Genomic DNA, 15,808 nt, shown 5'->3' with positions numbered 1-15,808 from the left:
AAAAAGACAGCAATGGTTAATAAAACCATTCTAATTTTACAATTAGAATTCCATGTGGGTGGCAAAAGAGAGATTTCATATGGGTTGGACCCAATTTCTATAAAATACTTTGTTAACCCAAACTTGGACAGAGCATTAATTGGATGAAATATGCATTCAATCTGTATAAAAAATAAATATTCTACAATGAAAGATGTTCCAAAAGTGTTTAGGAATCTGGGTTTATATTCACAAAACCATGATTCTTATTTTGTTAAGTCATAGCTCATTGAGAAAAGCACTTTCAGACTAATGTGTCTCAGCAGCTGTTATAAGAAAAACACAGGAAACAAAATGTGACACACTCTGTGTACTGAAAAATGTGATTCTCTAATTAAAAACAGGTCAAATTCTCTTTTGTAATTTAAGGCACTGCTTATAGCATGTCATGACAATACTGCATATTTTGTCAACCCTCCCTTCATATTGCTGATTACCGGACAATGCCCAATGCCGTAGATATGGTGTTGCTAAATGTTACAGAGGAAGGACAGGAATCTTGAGATATTTCCCAAGTAGCCTTCCCTAACTTTGCTTTCCATGTGTGTTGTATTTCAACTTCCATATGCCCAATGTTACGAAGGAGTTTGAAATCATCTCCAGAAAACACCACACTGGGGAAAGTTTCTCCAAAATGACCATCTTAACTGAAACCAAACCTATTCTCTGGGCAACATTAAAATAATAAACAAATTTAAATTATTTCCAGTTTGGATGATTGAAAGGAAGTAAAAATGGTTTGTTTTCAATATATATACACCCGACATTTAGAAAACCAGCCAAATCCTAATTTATGTTTTCACTAAAGCTGACCCACTTATTCTGCTGTCCAGCCATATTGATAATAAGTGATCTTCTCACCTGCTACTTGTGAGATAAATGTAAGTATCTATTATTATGCAGATACTCTAGAAAAACACCAACATCTTCTTTCTGCATGCTTTTCTCACTGACCTTGGCTTTCCACAGCCTTTTACCAAATTACTTTTCTTCATTGCACCAAGTTTGAATCTGCAACTCATATTATTTTAGCAGACAATTATAATTCCTCTCCCCATGTCTATAAGATATTACAAACAAGTTACCCAAGCGTTTATTTTTTGAATTTCCACACAAGGATATCAGATGGGGCCAGGATACTTACTTGACCATCCTCACCTGTCTAACTGATCTTTAGCCGAGAGCCTCTACCACACAGGTGTCAAACTCACAGTCTGCGGGCCAGATGCGTCACGTGCTGGCTATGCCCACGTCTGGTTTAGAGAAGGGGAAAAAACTCGCAATATGCCACATGACGACACTGTGACGCCGTGAGTTTGACACCCTTGCTCTACCTTCCCCATGAATGAATGAATGAACAGTAATTCTTGGGAGGGAGAATTTGCATGGCTGGTTTTCCAAAACACAAGACTAGTAATCCACGTTTAGCCATAGATATTTGCCTCCTGCACCTACTCATTGTCACTAATCATTATCCACCTGAGCTTTCCCCACTTCATACTAAAATAGGTAGCTAGGAAGAAAAGAGGAAGAAGGCTGGAAGGAACAAATATTAATTGTTCCACTCCAGAGAGAACAATTGATGCTAGGATAGTAAGAATGCCTGGAGTAACACACTGAAACAAAAAAGCATTCTTTGTTCCTTGCTTGATGCCTGCTCAATAGAATCTGGAATTCACATTTTTCACACTGGCAGTTCAGTGTTAAATCTTGACTCTCATAGTATTTCACTCCTATACTAGACAAGGGATTCTGGGCACCTTAAAAAAGTGACCTATTTCCAAACAATCTGAGAAAATATAGAATCTCAGCAGGAAACATAATTCCTATTGGTTATGCAAATTCAAGAAAACTAGGTTGGAAGCCTGTCCACACATTGTGCAGAACTGGATAAATTTGGACCATCTTAGTCTGCATGGAACTGTCCTATTTTTTGAAAAGAAGTTCTGCATGTCATATTGAGGATCTGGAGAATGTTCTTCCAAGCACTCAGCAAGTTACCAAGAAAATAAATTACAAGGTCCTTGTATGTACATAATAACTAAGCACCTTAGAGAAACAACCATTTTTATTATACTAATAATTTTGCATTTGAATTGAAAGTGAAATGGACATTCATTTTTCTGAGTGCTAATAGCTTACATACAACCTACTCTACCACCAACAATAAATCAGCTTTATTACTTTTGTGAAATAACCCAATATGCTTAACCTTTGAGTGACATAACTTTATTTTTATATAGCCTCAATAAGCTTTTATTATAATACACCTATGCAAACAACCTAGGTCCGTGATGGCGAACCTATGGCACGGGTGCTGGAAGTGGCACGCAGAGCCATCTCTCCGGGCACACAAGCTGTCGCTCATAGCTCTTCCGGGTTCCGGTGCACCGGCCATCAGGTCTTCACGCACATGAAAGCGCCAGAAACTGGAAGAACAGCTGCCCAGCGCTTATGTGAGCGCTGAGCAGCTGCTCTTCTGGTTTCCAGCGCACGCATACGCACTAGCCACCTGATCTTCCGGTTTCTGGCATGCATGTGCATTCGAAGATCAGCTGGCCAGTGTGCATGTGTGTGCCGGAAACTAGAAGGTCATCTTCCCAGCACACGCATGCGCACCGGGCAGCTGCTCTTCCGGTTTCCGGCACACATATACGCACGCTCCTGTTTCGGCACTTGGTGGTGAAAAGGTTCGCCAACACTGGCCTAGGCTATGAGGGGTCCTCTCTGATCTTTCTTGTTTTCTTGCAGATGTTTCATTACCCAAACTAGGAAACATCATCAGTGCTAGTAAGGAGTGCAATTTGTTGTCGGTTTATATTCTAATGGCTTGCCCGTCAGTGTTGGTGGGGGTGGTCTGAGAGATTCTTTGGTTGGGGTGTATCCTGTTGGCTTCTTTGGTAGTTTCTTGGTTGGGGTATTGTTTATTTGATTGTTGGTCTGTTGTTAATCTTGGAGTTAATCTATGCTGATTTGGGGGCTGATTGCTGGTGGAGAGCTGCTTGGGTCTTTTTGCTCCTTTTTGAGCTGGGTGTGGGTGATAGTCTCTTTTGCATAGTCTATAGATGCTGTTGATGTCTATTGATGGCTGATTTGTCTGGGTGCCAGGCTTCTAGAAATTCCCTGGCATTTTTGGACTTGATTTGGTCACATTTTCCCAATTGAAACGATGGTTAAATCTGTCTATGTAAAATTAAAGAAATGTTATCATGTCCTCTTGACTGCTAATTTATGGATGCTTCCTGCCAGTCTGGCTAAAAAGAGATAAAAGTACATTGATGTCCATATGTACACCCATATGGCATGGAGAGACATACAAATATATATTTCCCTCATCATTCAGAATTTATAATACAGGCAATACTGTCAACATTTTGTGAAGCTATTTGCAAGATAGCGATTATAGGTACCTACATCAAATAATATTTGATATGAATATACTAATTATTTGGAATTTTGTATAACCTATCTTTTTCTGAGAAAATGGCTCTAAAAGGGAAAGCATATCCATATTTCCTTGTCTAGGTACTTTAAAAATCTGTACAAAGGAGCTGCAAAATCTACCCAAGCACTAGATGGCAGCAAAGAGTGAGTTTTCTTTATCTTTTTCCTGCCACCCAGTGGTAACTTGACTTTTGCAGTTCAAATCTGGCAGTACATATCTATATAAAATCACAACGTGGTAGTTTTGGGGAGGCCTTACAAAAATCAGTGGTCAAACACTGACCTTATGTATCATGTTGCCAACAATAAAACGGCCTGAATAAATGGATGGTTAAATGAATCAAAGCTTGTGGTTTTCCTAACCCTCAGTACAATGAATGCACACACCATGAACTAACCCCAATTTATCATCTTCAGATAGAAATAAGTCCGAAGAGATACCCTTGTAATTCCCTGTAATGATTTATTTCTAGGCAAAGAGCCTATCTAATGAAGAAAGGTTATAAAACAGAACAGTAATGAAACACTCCAGCTGATATTGTACAAAACAGACCAATATTCTTCTGTGACAAACAATCAAACAAATTTCTTGCATATTTACATTTTGTCCTATGTCTTATTCCCTTTCTTCTCTGAACATATATTCTTTATTCTAAGATTTAGAATATAGGTATGATTTTGCTCCCATTATAAATTCAACAAAATTTCCAGTCCCTAAATACTTATTTCTCTGACCTGTACTTATTCATATTATGTTCTATTCTGGTTGTTATTCTGTGTTGCATTCCTATTCCTGTTGCTGCTTTCTGTTTTTTTGCCCCAAAAGAACATCAAAAATCCATTGCTGAGTCAAGACCTTCATCTGACTCCACTGTTCTTTCACCCAAGGCTGTCCACAAGGTTATCATATTCAGAGATTATTATGGCAGCGTAATAAAACTTGGTCAACTTTGCACACATTTCTTTACAAGTGGCTCTAGAACACATGTATTTGCAGGAAAGTAAATCACACTTTAAACAACAGAGCTTCCTGGTCAATAACCATCAGTATACTCAAGAGAAAATATGTTGATTTGAATTAGAAACCAACCCAAACTTAAATAGTTTTAAATTGCATTGTATCATTGCATTTAAACATGCTGGTTTAAGTTTACCTGAATAAGGTCCTTATTCAGGAAGTACTTAAAAAACATTGTTTGCCAAGTGATGCTGATGGCATAAATGATAAGGTTGCCAGAGAAGACGGAATATAATTTGCAAACTCTTTTTGTTCCATGGTGGAATTGGATTAAAAATAAAACAAACTATTAGCGGTGGAACTTAATTTTTATTATGTTACACCCAAAATAATTTTTTCAGTAATTTCCATGTCTAATGTTTGGAACTGTGTTTAAAAAATTGCACAGGGCATGTATCACGTGTACCACATGAAACAGTAGTTGTTGTTTATACTATTTAATTATAAGAAAATGATATTTAATTATAAAAAAACGCATCAATATCTGACCATCCCACACAGTGAATATGGCATTAATCCAGAATAAAGATAAAATATGGTTCATAGAGTTAACTTTTTTTTAATTTTAGATTCATAGTACACTTCAAATAGTTATGTGAAATCTGAAGATGTATGTATATTCATGAATCTTTACAATAGGCTCATCAAAACATTATACTGTTTCCTAAGAAAAAAGCAGCTTTTCTTCATGTTTTCTAAAACCCCCAATCCGGTGGGGAGGACTCCCAATTACTTTGAAAACACCCTTTTAAATGGGCATCAAGAGAGTTTGCTTATGAAACTGCCTCTCACACTCAGGAGCAATAATTGAAGAATTTTTTTAATACATTTGGCAGTGGCTTCCCTTAATGTATTTCTCTTAATTATTTCAATTGTATTTCCTACCCTCCTGACTAACAGAAATCAGGTCAATAAAAATAAATATTATCTAGTTTGGTTGCCATGCTGCACATAGTAAATATATTTGTCTGAGCCTTCAAAAATAGGACAGCTCAGACAAATGCGTAACAAATCTACCCTACAATATCAATCAATGAAACAATGATGCTGAATAGAATAGAATAGAATGGAATGGAATGGAATGGAATGGAATGGAATGGAATGGAATAGAATGGAATAGAATAGAATAGAATAGAATAGAATAGAATAGAATAGAATAGAACAGAATTTATTGGCCAAGTATGATTGGACACACAAGGAATTTGTCTTGGTGCATATGCTCTCAGTGTACATAAAAGAAAAGATACCTCCATCAAGGTACAACACTTACAACACAAATGATGGTCATAGGGTACAAACAAACTAATACAAGCTTTGTTTTCTTGCATGTGTTTCATTACCCAACGAGGCAACACCAGGGGTGGTTTGCTACCAGTTCACCCCAGTTCAGGCGAACCAATAGCAGCTGCAACGGGAGGCTCTGCCCACCAGCCCAGGCATCATTAAAAATGCTCTGCGCATGCGCAGAAGCGCCACACGCTCCCAATAGCAAACTGGTAGCACTGGGATTTAAATCCCACTACTGGGCAACACCATCTGAGTGTACCTTACTTAAGAAATGACATTCTTAAAAGAAAACAGTCAAGCTTGGAGATCAGCTCTACGCTACAAATATTCTCTTCTGGTGGATACATGAAAGACTCCAAATCACAAGAATTTCACTTGCCAAGTGAAAAGATAAGTTTGAAACTAGTTAAGATTTTACAATGGTTGCCTCTTTTTTACTTGTTGACTTGTACATGTTTGTCTGAATGGGTTACTTACTAAAGATATCTTAATGTGTTTTATTAAAGTTATTACAACCACTGCAACAATCTTTCCAGGAAAGAATCATATCAGTCTGTGGTATCAAAACATCAGGAAAATCCGACAGCACCTTTTCCAAAGAAAATTTTTAGTAAAGGCTCTTTTGTGAGGTTTATGCCTTTTAGCAAAAATTGTTAATGGGAGGAGATGCTACTAGTGTCTTGGCGATTTTTGCAACAATTCCTATACCATGGTTCATTTCTATTTAGATTTCTCTGTTGGGGATAACAGTCATTATGGCTACTATTATTTAATGTTCTGTAGCTGTTAATGGGAATACTATATCTCCCTGTATACTGTTTTATAACCAATCCATTGCCATACAATATTTAATTAAACAAAAACTACTAATAACACAGTTCTTGAAATCTGAACACTTGATTTTGCTGGCAATTAGAAATCCAATGACCAAACCATTAACGGGTGAAGGTTAGCATTATACAAAGAGGTAAAATCATGTGCACAAAATAATAATAATAATAATAATAATAATAATAATAATAATAATAATAATAATAATAATAATAATAATAATAATAATAATAATAATAATAAATAATTATGGAGATTTGAATGGAGTTTTTATTTTCTTCCTCACCCCATTTCCTCTATTCCTGACATAAATACAAAATTATATTTTTAACTAACACTCGGGAGACTTGGGATCAAATCTTGCCTCAGCCAAGAAATTCACTGGGGTAATATTGAAACCAGGAACTGGTTTCTCAGTATAACTGATGTCAAATAATTGTTGGGGGGATAAACTTGGAGGTTGGGCTACTCAGGTATACCATCTTTGAGTTACTGGACAAAAGGCAGAATCTGAACTGTTTATTTTATTTATCAAATGTGTATAGAATTTTAATAAAAATGTATTATGCAAAAAGCAATAGTTGCTTTTTGTTTTTTAGAAAACTCCTTGCTTTAAAATTTTCTCTTACTTCTAGCTCAGCACTTTGTTATGTCTTCTTTCAGAGGGCGTAAAGGGGAAGCAGAGGTTAAACTCCAATTGCAATGCAAAGAAATTGCTCCTTAGTCCTGAAAGAACATGAATCAACAAGCGCTGTGCAGTCATGTGTAAATATAATGACTGAATACATCTGGAGTACTTTTAACGTAAGTAAACCACAGCGCTATAAAATAGACATCCCATAACTGGGGAAGCTTTCCACAGGCCATGCCTCTGGGACTGAATGTATTACTTGGGTATCCTACCAGTCCAAGAAAGAATGCAGATGAAAACAAATCTGTTAATCTGCTGGAGATCAGCTGCTGAAGTCCCTTTTGCTCTAGATGGTTTAAATCAAGAAGGGATCACTGAGAGATGAAGACTGCTTTATTCTAGCATGGATGTGGGCTTCCTGATTGGCCAACTGCTAATTATTGATTCCAGCACTTTTGTTCCTTCTTTAAAAAAAAATAGCTCTATAACCACATATATGTTAAAGAGGAAGGAAACTCAAAGGTATCTACTATTGCTTGCTTAAAAGTATTGGCCAATGTGAACAGATGAGCAAATGGAAAAATGCATTAATATTACTGGTGATTTCCATTTTAGAGGGTGTATCTCCACTGGACAAAGTTAACCTAAAAGCAGTGGCACTGTTTTCTCTCTCTCTCTCCCCCTCCCTCTCTCTCTCTCTCTCTCTCTCACACACACACACACACAGGCACACACATCTGTGTGTCTGTGTGAGAGATTTGGAAAAGAAATATCTCTGAATTCAATGGCATAAGAGGAACCTCAGACATTGCACATGCTACATTAATGTTTCTCATACCCATCACCTGATGAGAAGCCAAAACCGAAATAAAATACACTACCCGTTAAGCATGGACCTAGTGATCCTACAATCTGGAAAAACACACTTCCAAAAAGTAACTGCTTGACAGGAAACCGATATAGAAATTTTTCAGAAACCTTTAACCCACAAGGTAAAACTTGCTGTTCGTGCCCTTCTCATATCTCTAGGAAGAAGCAGAGCAAGGAACAGAAAGTCCCACCTTCCAGCTGTCACAATTTCCACTTACTTTGGGACTTTTAGGCATGGGTACCTCGAACACATCTGGCTGGGATCACCAGGAAAACTGGCTTAGCCTAAGGAAATCTTATGGAGCTATGAAAGAGCCGGTGCAGACTTTCCTTTTACTGGCATACAGCAAAAGAAGTAGGCGATCCAAGGGCTGGGCTGAGGGCTTTTATCAGTGTCCAAGCCTTCGCCCTTATAAAAAAAAAAAAAGAACCACCAGAATTATTATGGAATTATCACTGGGTAGGTTCAATGCAAGGCTTCTTAAGAAGTGCAGATTGATTGCCTGAATAATCTACACCTGGATCTGAGGCTGCTTGGCATCTCTAAGAAACCTGCAAAAAGGTGACATTAGTCTCATCCATCCCTGGCACCGTCTCTCACTTCAAATTCCACCAGAGGAAAAAAAAAATCCCACCCGTTTCCCCGACTCCCGCGGGCCCCAAGGGATAATTTTTCCAGGCGGTTAAAGTCTGATTCTGTGGTTTCTTCCCCAAACTCCCCAAACTTTAACCTTAGACTCTCTGCTGTCGACCTCACCCCATTCCTAAGAGGTCTGTAAGGGGCGTGCGTAAGGGCACCAGCGTGCCTACTTGTCCTTATCCTAATGTCCCCATTTATTCAGATCCATTTCAAATATCCATAATCATGTTTATACTTATATCTGTTATCTAATACATGCTTGACAAGATAGATAGATAGATAGATAGATAGATAGATAGATAGATAGATAGATAGATAGATAGATAGATAGATAGATAGATAGTCCCATCCTGAGAAACGGGCAACCAAAGCCGGTGGTTCAAGCAGGGTGCGCTCATCCTCTAACTCAGGGGTCTCCAACCTTGGCAACTTTAAGCCTGGGGGGCTTCAACTCTCAGAATTCCCAGAATGGGAGTTTAAGTCCGCCAGACTTAAAGTTGCCAAGGTTGGAGACCCCAGCTCTAACCTGCTTGTTGGTGCTGCTATCCCGGGCTGGAGATTTTTGGGGAAGGGATGGGGGGGGGGGAAAGAAGACGATAGCCGGGTGGGGGGAGGTGGGGAGGCAGCAGCCAGCCAGCCAATCAGGCAGCAGCCGGAGAGAAGCGAGGATGTTAAGGATGAGGATGGGCGCGCGCGTCACGCGGATCGGTCTGTGCGGCTACGCACGCACGCACGCGAGCGCGCGGGACGGAGGTTGGAGCGGGGGGGGGGGGATCTGGTATAACGCCGGAGGAGAGCGGGGTGCCCCGCGGACGGCGGGTGGAAAACTCGGCTGAGGGCGGTACTCACCACCCTTTGCTTTTTGATCTCGGACATGGTGGCGGCTCGCGCGTCCCGGGCGGCGGCGACGGTTCCCTCGGGGTACTGCCACGAGTAGAGAGGGAAGGAAGGCAGAAAGGAAGAAGCCAGCAGAAAGCGACGGACGGACGGGGGGAGGAGAGGAAAAGCCGGCGGCTGGCTCCCAGCTGAACTGAATTGAAAAGGAGGGTAGTAGGTTATATGGGCTGAGTAGACACGTAGCACTTCCCAACCCACGGCCTCGTACTCCTCCTCCTCCCCTTGGCTCCTCCTCCTCCTCTCCGGGCTACAGTTACGGAGCGGGGAGAACAGCTGCCTGAGGGAAGCGGAGTTTGTGGGGTGTGGGGAGGGGGAGAGGAGGACTGGAGAGGCTTTTGTCCCTCGCGCGCCTGCGCCCTTCCCTCCTCGCCGGACGCCCAGGTGGGGGCGTCGTCGTCAGGCTCTGAGGGAACTTTTTTGAGGCGAGCTGTGTGTGGCGTTCAAGTCGGACTCCGGCACCTTTGAGTGGTTAAAAACGGGTTGCGTCGAGCAGAGAGGCTCGCCCACACCTTTCTCTCTCTCTTTTTGCGTGTGTGAAAAGAGGGTCCAGCATAATTAAAGGATGCGCTTTGACCACTTAAATGTTACCTTTCGAGAAAACTCCACAGCCGCGAGGGTTGCTGGCGTCCCGCGCCAACCCGGCGTGAGAGGAAAAGGAAGGCAAAAAAGAGTTTGCCTTTGCGCAATCGGCCTCGTTCTCTCGACCTTTCCGCTCCTTACCTTTTGACTTGCTTTTTCTGGAAACTTCGCCGCTTCCTCCACCACCTCCACCACCACCCCACCTCCCGCTGGTTGCAAGTGAGGTGGATGCTTCGGTGGCCGTGAACTTGCCTGTCCTGAGGGTGCCAGATGTAGCTGCTTGATCCAGATTGACAGATTCTCCTGCTTCTAATCTCCACTGTTTTCTATTTTTTTCCAAATTGGAAGAAAACGGCTAAGAAGCCAAAGATGGAGTAGCTGAATACAGGTGGTCCTCGACTTACGATCACAATTCAGCCCAAACATTGACATTTGTTAAGTGAATTTTGCCCCCATTTGATGAACTTTCGTGCCTCAGTTGTTAAGTGAATCATTGCACTTGTTAAGATAGTAACCTGGTTGTTAAGTGAATCTGGCTTCACCATTAACTTTGTTTGACAGAAGGTTGCAAAAGGTCATGCAAAAACATGACCTTGGGACACAGCAATGATCATAAATATGAATCAGTAGCCAAGTATCTGAATTTTGATCACGTGATCATGGGGATGCTGCAAAGGTAACTGAAAAACAGTCACAAGTCACTTTTTTCAGTGCCGTTGTAACTTTGAATGGTTACTAAATGAACTGTTGTAAGCCAAGAACTACTTGTAGTTCATCACTGCTGCCATAGTTGTTTAGAACTCTCAAAGTTGATGGTTGCATCTGGCCAACTTTACCTTCTTAAGTATAGGTAGTCCTCGATTTAGGATCACAATTGAGCCCAAAATTTCTGTTGCTAAATAAGACAATTGTTAAGTGAATTTGCCCCATTTTATGACTTCTCTTGCCACAGTTGTAAAATGAATCACTGCAGTTGTTAAGTTAGTAACACTGTTGTTAAGTGATCTGGTTTTCCCATTGATTTTGCTCAAATCCAAAAAAGATTCAGCAGAAGCTGCTCCATTACATGTAAAGAGGAGAACAACAAACATAGCAACATTGTCATTCCATACATTGCAGGAATATCTGAAAAGCTCAGGAGAATTTTTCAACCAACACTACATACATGTACACTTTAAGTCCAAGAATACACTAAGGCTTGTTCACCCCAAGGATAAATACCCAGACACAAACTGACCAAAGTGATATATGGAATACAATGCAGTGACGTGCAGATTTGTGCATTGGTGAAACAAAACAACCACTTCACAAATGCACAGCATAACATAAGAGACCAAACCCATAAGGACAAGATTCAGCAGTCCATCTGCATTTTAAAGACAAAGGTCGCTCTTGAAGACAGCAAAGTCCACCTTCTGGACAGAGAAGATCACTGGTTTGAAAGAAGTGTAAAAGAGGCCATTTATGTTAACATTGAGCAGTCCTCTCAACAGAGGAGGAGGAAGAGAGATAAGATCCCTTCAGTCTGCAAGGCAGCTCTTGTAGCAGTGCCAAGAAGATTACACAACCAATTGAACTCTGAGGGCAAAGACAAACGCCTCAAAGGCTCTCACAAGAGTGCTAATTAACCAGATGACTGCAAAGAAATACCATCCTTCCACTCCTCCCACCTCTACCATCCAGTCAGAACCTATTATATCTCCCCACCACACAATCTCATCTGTCAATACCTATCATTCATTTCCCCCCCCTCCCATCACAACTGATGAAGTTCTTGGATGAGAAAAGAAATGTTTTGTTCTTCCTCCTCAAAGAAAAAAACAGTCCCGTTGCCTTTTGAAAAAGCACTTTTGAGACAACTATGACCTGGACGACTGAGAATCTCCACAGACACTGGCTAGACTACATGAAAAAGTAGACATAGAATTTGGTAGCCGTTTCCAAATCGAGCAACTTTACTACTAGGACACCAACTTTCATTTGTTCATGAAAACTACTGCCCTAATAAAGATGTGTCTTGAAGCAGCTAACAGTTTGGTTCATTTCTGCATTTTTGTGGAGAAAATTGGATAAACTTGGTCAATAGTCCCCAGGAGTTGCTTGAATTTTAATTATAATTTACCTTTTTATATTAACACCCAGCAATCATGATGAGGATGCCTAGCCTGCATTCATCACAAAGATCATTGACATCATGGATGGTATCAGTTCATTGAAATTGATAAATCTTATATCAGCTACACCTTTTTTTCAGGTTTAGTTCAGAAGCCTAGGGATAATGGGTTGCTTTAATGAACAGCAAAGAGGTACAAAGAATGAAGCCTCAAGTTTGAAGTGTGCAATTTTAATTTGTAGATGGATTTTATGTGGCAGAAGAAATTCACTGAATTCTTTCTCTAGCGCTTACATATTCCAATCTTTGTAAAATGTGATCTAACAGGTCAACTGTACTAACAAGATTATTCGATATTACCTAATTAATTATATACTCAAGAAGCCAGGGTAAGAATTATGTTCTGGCCCTAAAGAGTTGCTGTAGGAGAAAAAAAGTTTTGAATACAAGAAGATCATCTTTCTAGATATCTCAAAGTTTGGCTGTCATGATGATATGTCCCGCTGCTATGACAAACAAACATGCTACTTGCATTTATTGTTTGTGTTATAAAGCTGAAAGTTAAGTCATTAATTCCGTCTATTGTAAGTATTCAGCAGTGTTTACAAGGTTTCATCAGAATGATTAACTGAGTCATAATGTCATGATGCAAGTTCTATTTGGTATATCCACATCCAACTTCACAATACAATTGCAAAAGGGTGAAACTTACATCTTAACACATATTCCATTACCCGCTTCCATCCCAGACACCCATATATAAGTTGCAAGAAAATAGATCAGTGGTAAGGAAAGATTTTTAGCACACCAGCGAACCTATTTTTAAATTCAAATATCAAAAAGCCCACACTAAATCAAGTCTAAAAACTATCTCGCAATAGACCAAGCACCAGCAAGCTAGAATACTGAATGTTACAATATGCCTTAAAAATCAACCCCATGATCATTAATGTTGCTATGCAGTGCCCTATACTACATTTACATACCATAAGTCTTCTATGCTTCCACATTTTTTCCCCCAAGGCCAACTAAAATGCTCTCAGTGTTCAGGTCCTCCATCCTCTTATGAAGCATTTAAACCTGATATGTGATACTGGATACCTTTCCGTACCATACACCACGCCTCTGAATTTCCAGTTTCCTGCTTTTGTGGAGTTTCAACCAAGTATAATAAAAAAATTGTGATCTTAACTGGAAGTATTTGTTCAGTTGTTGACTAATCATTGTTTATGGCTGATATTCCCAATACATTTCTATACATCTTATGCATATCTGTTCAAAACTAAGTTTCACTTAGCTCAAAAGAGCCTGCTAATTAATTAACTTGCTAATTAATACACTCTGCCAGAGAGAAGTTCCCTGAGGATGGACTCTAGCACGAGTCTGAGAAGACAAAACCTCTGGTCCCTGTGACTGACCCAGACTCGATCTTGCTTATTAATGTTTAGGATGGCAGCTTAATATAATATACTGCATTCGCAAGCCACAATACATTGAAATTAATGTTTCAGTGTGTAAACCTTTGAAACACATAAAATAGCAGTAATCACCATTTTAAAGATCCACATTTAGTTAAATCACAAATGACTCACTCATTGTAATATTGGTAACAATATCTCATCAATATCAAAACATTACAATTTAATGTATATTGCTGAATGCCTGCTTTTTAATTACAGTCTCTTAAATGTGCAGCATATTATGGGTACTTAATAACCCATGTTTATAAAAATTTATAAATCCAGATTTATAAAAGTTTTCTTGTGGTGGTTTGGCAGACAATTCTTTTTTTTTCCAGGAAGTTGACATATTTTTATGAACTGCAGATATATGGCAAATATGCAAACATGGAAAACCATATATTCTATTCCTCATTGACGTCTGACTGTACATGGAACGTATACATAATAAATCACATACTGACATATGCATAGACATGTACACACATAGAGATTACATCTCTTCTTAATGCCTTAATTTTTCTTTCTGCACAGAACGCCTACTATTTTCTTATTCCAGCTGGAGCCAATGCCCATATACTGAGACATACTCCTTTCATGCAGCTTGACAGGCAGGGATTATATAACCCTGTTGTAGCAGAGGTGAGTTTTAGCAGGTTCCGACCAGTTCTGGAGAACCGGTAGCGGAAATTTTGGGTAGTGCAGAGAACCGGTAGTAAAAATTCTGACTGGCCCCACCCCCATCTATTCTCTGCCTTCCAAGTCCCAGCTGATCAGGAGGAAATGGGGACTTTGTAGTTACCTTCCCCTGGAGTGGGGAGGGAATGGAGATTTTACTGTATACTTCCCCTGCCACGCCCAGCAAGCTATGCCAATCAAGCCACGCCACCCCCTCCAAGCCACCCCCACCCCCACAGAACCGGTAGTGAAAATTTTTGAAACCCACCACTGTGTTATAGATATAATTTAAAACACAAATGTTTGTGGAAAAGATAAAAATTGGTGGGACCTTCACATATGCAACTTTGAAAAGGAAGACTTTAGTCTAGAATTTGATTTGGCCTTAATCAGGGAGGAAGCAGAACCTCATGTGGGCTCAAGACGGTTATGTTCTATTGATGGCTTGGTTTGATAATGCTGCAAGCAGGGATCCCAAAAAGCTTTTGAGAATGCATGAAAATAGAAGATTTCATTAGTGTATAGTTATGTATACTTTGGAAAAATATGATGACATCTTGCACTTATTAGTCAAGCTTGCACATTGGAATAAATCAAGAGACAATAAATCAAGAAAAAAGTTGTATCAAATTAATCTGTCATATGTCATAAGGTTCATTGTATTAAAATGAACCCTTTGAACAATTAATAATTATATCACCATGCATTTATCTTAGTCAGGAGAACATGTTGTATTGTTCCTATATCCTCTGGCCTAAATAAAGTCATAAAAAACTTGCTATATAAAATGAATAGCTAATTCCTGGAAGACTATTATTATATTTAATATTTGCATTGTTTCATAGAATTTAAGCCATATTCATGTGGTTTGATGCACACGAGTGCTTGTTTGTTTGGGGGGTTTTTTGGCCACAGAGTTTTGCCATCACAGAATTTGAAATAATAGTTGTCAGGATTGCAATATTTTTCACTAACCTTCCAGAGCCAACTCGTTACTTCTCAATTAGGGATTGCATCTGAAAGCAATTCCTAGTCATTCTTACGCTAACCTTTGTAAAATGAAAGAGAGTCTTTTTCAATCTAAAAGAATCATGCATGGCCAAAACAGTATTGTTCTTTTCTCTGATCTAATTTTTATCCCGCAAATAAACTTGATAACTGGACTAACATAGCACAATAGCATAGCTTGTTTAACTCCAATTAACAATCAATTATTGGCTAGATTCATACATTGCAGTTGCTTATCATGGTATATTAGACATGATGACTGGATTCCTACTACATTTCACATCAGAACTGAGCAAATCTCATTATGGCTTAG

The 15,808-nt window shown here is 39.4% G+C and overlaps 1 protein-coding gene across 1 annotated transcript in view; it reads right to left on the bottom strand.

Moving 5' to 3' along the window:
• PAPSS2 (3'-phosphoadenosine 5'-phosphosulfate synthase 2) overlaps window positions 1-10,403 on the bottom strand; it is a 49,098-nt gene extending 38,695 nt beyond the window's left edge. The window contains exon 1 of the mRNA XM_058188132.1: window positions 9,610-10,403. Within this exon, the coding sequence (XP_058044115.1) occupies window positions 9,610-9,636 (27 nt within the window). The 5' untranslated portion in view covers window positions 9,637-10,403. The remainder of the gene's footprint in view (window positions 1-9,609) is intronic.
• Between the last annotated feature and the right edge of the window lie 5,405 nt (window positions 10,404-15,808).

The sequence above is a fragment of the Ahaetulla prasina genome, chromosome 6 (genome assembly GCF_028640845.1).
Source record: "Ahaetulla prasina isolate Xishuangbanna chromosome 6, ASM2864084v1, whole genome shotgun sequence".
Taxonomy (NCBI): Eukaryota; Metazoa; Chordata; class Lepidosauria; order Squamata; family Colubridae; genus Ahaetulla; species Ahaetulla prasina.
This window is presented reverse-complemented; position numbering and strand designations above follow the sequence as displayed.